The sequence below is a fragment of the Myzus persicae genome, unplaced genomic scaffold (assembly GCF_001856785.1).
Source record: "Myzus persicae strain clone G006 unplaced genomic scaffold, MPER_G0061.0, whole genome shotgun sequence".
In the NCBI taxonomy this organism is placed as follows: Eukaryota; Metazoa; Arthropoda; class Insecta; order Hemiptera; family Aphididae; genus Myzus; species Myzus persicae.
Genome location: NW_019104469.1, coordinates 1 through 7951, shown reverse-complemented (window position 1 = coordinate 7951; position 7951 = coordinate 1). Strand labels below are relative to the sequence as shown.

Genomic DNA, 7951 nt, shown 5'->3' with positions numbered 1-7951 from the left:
TGATGACTGACACAAAAGGAGAATCAATATATCACACATTGGAAGAGTTTTTTAAAGAAAAAGAAATTCCTATGTGTAATATCTTATCAGTTGCGACCGATGGTGCTCCAGCCATGGTAGGGTGCCATCGAGGTTTTATTGCATATTTGAAAAAAACTGTACCAAATGTACTCGCTGTACATTGTGTCATTCATCGACAACATTTAGTTGCCAAAAATTTGAGTGAACGCTTACATAAGTCATTACATTATGTAATTTCAGCTATCAATAAAATCAAAAATAATTCATTGAATGATAGATTGTTTGGACAACTTTGTACTGAAAATGATGAAGAATTCTATCAATTATTATTTCACACAGAAGTTCGTTGGTTGTCGAAGGGTGCCTGTTTAGACAGATTCTATAAGTTGTTTGACTCGGTACTTGAATTTTTAAAAACTAAAGATGATATTTTACGAGGCAACTTAATTAATTATAGAAGTGACATTGCTTATTTGACTGACCTGTTTAAAAAATTTAATGAAACAAATTTGCAGCTGCAAGGTGATGATTTGAATTTAATCAAAACAAAAAATATTATTTCTGCATTTTTAATAAAACTTCTTATGTACAAAAGAAATTTAGGACGAAAAGAATTTATACAGTTTCCAAATCTATCAATGGCACAAAAAAATGATGAAGATTTAATGACATATTGTCAACACCTGGAAGCACTACATTCCGATTTCAACAAACGATTTGAGGATATTCTTAAAATAAACATACCCAAATGGGTTTTAGATCCATTTTCAAATACAGAAACCATAGATTCTGCAAAATTAGAAGAAGAATTGATAGAAGTAACTACACATGAGGAATTAAAATTAAAGTTCAAGGAAGGTTACCAAGTATTCTGGCTACAAAAGCAGATACCTATACTTTATCCTGGATTGTGGGCTGTTGTACAAACATTTCTGATCGCATTTCCATCATCCTACTTGGTTGAACGTGGATTTAGTGCAGTAACCAATCTACTCACTAAAAAAAGACAACGGTTACAAATAACTAATCGTGGGGACTTAAGAATGCTGCTTACGAAAATCGAACCTAATATCAACGAACTTCTAGCAAAACACCAACCACATCCATCTCATTAAGATATTTTTTTTTGATTTGTACCTATACATTATATATATATTTATAAACAATAAATTTAATTTTTCATTGCATACTTTTTTAACAATATTTTTTTTAAGGGGGGCGTCTGTCGGATTTTTTTTTTGGAAGTGGGCGGTAAAGATAAAATGTTTGGGAAACACTGATCTAAATATTTACTCACTTTTTCGATATTATTACGTGACATTATTACGCACACGACAACGACAACAACAACGTTTATAATCGAACTGAATATTTATATAGACAACAATTCGTCTCTATGGATTATGGTTCAAATATATGGCGTAGACAATTGTATACTATTTTATTGTAACATTCTAAAGCGATAATGATAATGATATCGAATATAGGGTTCATGGAAATACCCAAGAAAAAGGAACGATAAATAAATCTAAAAATAAAACATATATAATACAGTGCAAAATATTCTGAAGTATTGCAGTAGGACAGTAAAATATGTTCTTTCATAAGAAACCATTGAAATTATTACTGCTATAGCAGTTCTGTGTTTATTTTAGCACTATTTCAACTTTTAAAATTACTGCTATAGCAGTAGCTGTCCACGAATGTGGATACTTATTAATTCTGATTTCACATGGTGATAATTGACTAATATACTACATCTATATAGGTACTATTATATTATGAGTTAACAACATTGACTGACCTACTCATCTTATTTGCCCTTATATACATTAACATATAATTGGAGGATTATTTTGGTAGTTTAGTAACAGTGGCTATAAATACAGGCTGATTCGATCAACATCGACAAACGTTTAACTTCAATTATATTCTACAATTGAATATCTAACTACCAACATGAGCAATCAATGGTGAGACCGAGTAGCTATTCTATAGGATAATCTCCCGAGTACAAAACCAAAGTAATGTAATATAATTTATTGAATTAAAAACAAGAAACATGTACATACTATTTGTTGTAGACCTAAATCCCAATAGCAATAATTCGTAGATCTTTAAAACTACTATGTTATTGCATACCTCCGTCGTGGTCAAAAAACCACATAAATCGAAAACCGGTCCTGTTCAAGGCCATAAATGTCAGGCTTACGGTCACACAAAAACATATTCTTCACACTAACCTCGCTGCGTCAAATGCGGAGAAGAACATTTCTCCAATATGTGTTCCCCTTTAGATTTCCAAATGACCTGCCACGTCGTCTCCGGTGTGTGGAATTTGTTGTCAACAACGGTCATTTCGTGAACATGAACTCTAAGCTGTGTTCCAGGCATTTCGTTCCCGGTGTTGACTACTCTGTGGAAAACGTACGACGACGCCGTCTGGTGCATACAGCAGTGCCGTCTTTGGTGTGTATGATTGAGGTGTTCCAGGAACAACCTTACTGAACTTAATGACATTTGAAATTTTTGCTATTGCATACCACAAGTAGACTAACAGACATTATATATAAATATTAACTTTTTAAATAAAAAATCATTTAAATTCAATTCCAAGATCACTTCTGTACGTTTCACTTAATTGCATAACACAGTGTGAATTACAAACCCAACATGCACCTACGGCCATGTGTCAATTGGTATTATTTTCAGCTACAGACTCCATGTGCAATTATTATCTTGGACACCAATCCTCCAATGGCACAAACTCTGGTTGTGTTTTCTATGTTATTTACTTAATTTATTTATTATAGTTCTACGATTAATTATTTCTATAGTTTTACCTAACCACTACTACACTTACTCTGTACAACATTCTTGAAAACCAAATATAATATATTTTTTAACATAAACCTTACATTCAACTCACCCTGATGTACTTAATATTGTTGTATTAATGTTAATATTTAGAATTTTTTTTATATTACGGTCAATGTTAGTTATAACCCACTGTGTTTTAAACAAATCTCTAATAAACAAATGACAATTACTCAGACTACTCATAATATGTTTTCTGACACGGTTGCTGACAAAACATTTCACTGTTCTCCGTATCCACTGCGATTCACAGTATTGGCTTACTCAAAACTTATTGAACACAATAAGTACAGTTAATGTTATTACAGTTACTTACAATGGACTTTATTTTAAATGTAATAACATAAACATAAATATTTTTCTCGCACAGTTATCAATGTCTGTTCTACACAAACATTGCATTGGATCTATAGTAATGTATTTTTGATTTGCAAGTTGTGATCTAAATATTTTATCTGTTATGCAAGCCCTTCTCACCGTATTCACGTACTCACCTCGCACAATGGCATGCATTCACATCCTATAAAACCAATTGATCAATATACTACAAAACATAAACCTTTCACCTGCGACTTATAAAATATTTCATTGATGAATTCACTTAATGCATATAATAAGTATCCACATTTGTAGAGTGCCACATATTCTTAAAATATAAGTTATTTTTAGCGTAAGAAGTGTGGTCTAGCCAACACTTCAGAGAATTTCTTCTGTTTTGTTATAAGTACTTCTTAATTTTCATTTTTTAAGAAATGATTAACAATGTATTTGTGTTGTTTCGATTGTATATTAAATATAATCACACTGATTTCAATACTTTTATTAAGTCAAATAATAATTATATGTCAATGTTTTTCACTTGAAAATTTCGAGCTTCTAAACATGACCACACTCTTAATTGTTCAGTACTCGCACACCTCCTACTACATTAAGAACCTGGACAACAGACGAAGTGCAAAAAAGCGTTGGACAAATGTTATAAGATTCTAAAAATTTACGAAGTGCAACATTTTGAAAAAAAATCTTAAACGCTATTCAACGAATATATACGGCGATTTTTAAAAATTAAACTGGAAACTAGCTCGTGGAGAAATGACTATCGAACGGTTAATGACTATATTTTAGCCGTGATAATGCAGTAGGTATCGATTTGGATATAGAAAATATAAAAGAAAATCCTGGATTGAGAGCACTTGCTAAAAGGGTCTGGTACGAAACGTCGACAGTTAATATATCGACAAGTTAAAATGTCGACGGTCAAAACATCGACATGTACAAAATATCGACGGATCATTATATCGACAAGTACAAAATGTCGACAGGTCAATATATCGACAAGTACAAATTATCGAAAAAAAAGATTAAATTTTATAGGGATAACGTTGAAATACGGCATTCTTTTGGATACTGAATGCTCTTTAATAGCTTTGTATAATACACAGATAACGATAAAATAAATAGTAATTCCCGTGCGAGAGAGATATGAAATCGATTTAGTACGACTACGAAAAAGTACACGAGTATATCTATGTGCTGTTAATATAAAAAAAAATCAGACAGGATTTTAAAACGGGTCAACAGGCTGAATTAGTTGAATTTATAAGGTAATTATTTTTATAATAATATATCAGTAGTATTTATTCATAATTTTATCTTGAGCATTTCATGAATTACATCGACTTGAAAAGTTGAAACACTAGATTTTTAATATTACTGTGAATAAAATATGTAGGTATATTAATTTATGAATAACTTAAATCAAATTAAAATATAATATTTCATTTGGCATATTATAGTATCCCTATATAAGTGACCGTTATCGGAAAAAATGCTATCTGCTATACGTATGGTATAATACTATAATATATCCACTTATAAGCACGAATTCACGACGATGCACAAAATTGTGTGCGAGTCCTATTTTTATTGAGACCTTATCGGTATCTACCATCGTTGTCGTCCGTAATATACGTAATACCTAATCCGTCATTTATTATTTTTATTATTATTCGAAATATATATATTAAACCTAATAATATCATATTTTTTTTTAAGTTCTAAACAAACATATATCTTTACTTATTTTTGCTTAAATTACGTACAACAAATTTCAAATATCGAACCACAAGCATTTTTATATTTTTTATTTTATAGAAAAATGGAAATTTGCGAACTAATACCGTCACAAAAAGGAAAAGACAAACTGAATGTTCTGTATCTTTTCCTTCTAAATCAACGCCGTAAGAATACATTTTATTGGAGATGCGATCAACGTATTTCAATTGGTTGTATAGATCGGCACAAACGATTTTTGTAGATGGAAATCATTATTTATATGGTCAAAATAATGACCACAATCATGCTCCCGAAGCCAGTAAACCAAAAATTGCAAAAATATTATCAACTTTAAAGCAGAAAGCTGGGGTCTCAAGAGACAAACCAGCCCAGATAATTCAAAGTATTTAAACTTCGATGGACATAAATAATGCTCAATCATTGCCTTCAAAAGATGCAATGCGTCAACAAATTAAGAGAGTGCGTCGACAAAATGTAATGTCAGAACCTACTTCATTGGATTCGCTGTTTATACCCGAAGAATTAAAGCATACATTAAATGGTGAACTTTTTCTTATTAATGGATCTGAAATTGGAAATGATGATAAGATACTTTTATTCAGAACATTAGCAAACCTCCGTAAGCTCGAATTGGCAAAATACTGGATAATGGATGGAACGTTTAAAACAGTACCAACAATATTCCACCAGCTATATTCAATTCATGCTCCAGTTGGTCATGATACGAATGCCCGAATTTTACCTCTGGTTTTGCTCTTTTGAGTAGTAAGTCTAAACAATGATATATTCGTATGTTTCAAGATCTACAAAATTATGCAGCAGAAAATAATATAGTTTTAAAACCTGACCATATTTTAACTGATTTTGAACAAGCAGCTATTTGTGCAGTTAAATAAGAGTTCACAACTAGTCAAAGTCGATTATGTCTCTTTCATTTGGGACAAAGTATGTGGCGAAAAGTTCAGTCCGTTGGTCTTTCTATTAAGTATGGTGAAGACGAAGAATTTAGTTTGCTAGTCCGTCATTTCCTTGCTCTTGCTTTTTTACCACCAGAAGAAATTCCATCAGCATTTACTGAAATTAAAGAACGACTACAAAAAGAATCTGGCACGGAACATCTAGTAATGTGGTTTGAAGATAACTATGTTCTTGGTCGAGTTCGGAAAACATTACGGAATGGCAACCTTATTCGAGGATTACCATTATTTTCACCAGAATTGTGGTCTGTTTTTAATCAAAATATTCCAAGAACACAAAATAATATTGAAGCCTGGCATCGACGTTGGGAGTGTCTTGTTGGTGAATCACACGTAGGAGTATACCACTTAATAAAAGAACTACAAAAAGAACAGAAGAATACCGAACTAATGATTGAGTCAATACTTCGTGGAGTACCTCGTCCACATCCAAAATAGAAAATTGAACAACGAGAGGACAGAATCCAAAATGTAATTCAAAATCAGGGAAACGTTCCAGTTATGGAGCTTTTAAGAAAGATTGCTTATAATATGACATTATAATTTTATTTTATTTATTTAAATATTTAATTTAATTTGTCGACATATTGACATATTATTGTCATACATATTATTTTTAATTGTACATTATTTATTATTACATTTTATTTTTATATCCTAAAATATGTTTTTTATTTACATAATTTATATACTTATTTTAATTTAATTTGTCGACATTTTAACTTGTCGATATATTGACCTGTTGACATTTTGTACTTGTCGATATAATGATCAGTCGATATTTTGTACTTGTCGATGTTTCGACCATCGACATTTTAACTTGTCGATATATTGACTGTCGACGTTTCAACCGGCTCCCTTGCTAAAATATGCCTTAATTCGTTTTAGGGAAACTTTGGACAAAGACAGAGATTATATCAAAACCGGAAAGATGGTACCAAGTATTGTTGGACAAAAAATTAGAAGTTATAGCTTAGTTTTTTGAACTGACGATTTAGTCGAAGTTTCATATTAAAAATTCAACGACTACGTCGGACACGAATACAATACTAATATTTACGTAGCTGCATTCACTTACCATATAAATTATGTTTGTTACAAAAACTGGACATTAAATACAGAATATTCTACACTTGGCCTCACGGGCATCATAGAATTTTAATAATCTAAAATTTTAGATATAGAGTAAAATTAAAATATGTACATTTTAATTTATAGGAGAGGAAAACCTAAATTTTAAATTTAGCAATATAATAAATAAATGGTATACATTTAAATAAATAATGAAAATTGAAATTAAAATAATATAAGTCACCTAATAACCTATATAGTATATACTATATATAGACAACTTGCACAGTAGTACATCAGTAAATTATAGACAGTACTCTATATAACATTTTATGTTAATATATAATAGCAATATGGACAAATAAAGCTTTTGCATCCGTTCCGTTTGGTTAAAATTAGAATTTAAGAGTACAGCCGGTAGGTACATATTGAAAAAATTGCCAAATGGTAAGATGTTTCCTACAGTATCACGATCAAGGGGATTTTTATCCTAAAAATGATCAAATTACCACGAGTGATAAATTCTTTCAACATGTTTTGTATTACAATGAACCATAATTAACATAACATATTATATTTATATATTTTTACATTATCTCAATAATTCTATTTTTCCTTCATAAAAGACATATAGTCAAAGAATTTAATGTTTATGTAATTTTAATATCCGCCTAGACATTTAATTAAATGCCTAGTCATTTGAATAAATGTCTATTTCATGACAGGCAAATAATAAAAAAAACATCTTGTATTATTTTAAGAATTTAAATATATTTTCTATCAGTTATTTATTGCTATTTTATGCATAAAAAAGCTATGTATTATTTATTAATATGAAAAACACGCTGGTATATGAAATAATATGTTTAACTTCGTGAGCATTATTACTATTGTTTAAAAAATTAAATCATAAATATATACAGGTAATA

At 30.3% G+C, this 7951-nt stretch overlaps 1 protein-coding gene across 1 annotated transcript; it reads left to right on the top strand.

Moving 5' to 3' along the window:
* Positions 1-2: 2 nt before the first annotated feature.
* LOC111042397 (protein ZBED8-like) lies at positions 3-1136 on the top strand. The gene has a single exon (XM_022326987.1). The coding sequence runs from the start codon at positions 3-5 to the stop codon at positions 1134-1136; it is 1134 nt and encodes a 377-aa protein (XP_022182679.1).
* Positions 1137-7951: the final 6815 nt, after the last annotated feature.

Coding starts and splice junctions, on each gene's coding strand:
- LOC111042397 (XM_022326987.1), top strand. CDS start 3: ATGACTGACACAAAAGGAGAATCAATATATCACACATTGGAAGAGTTT.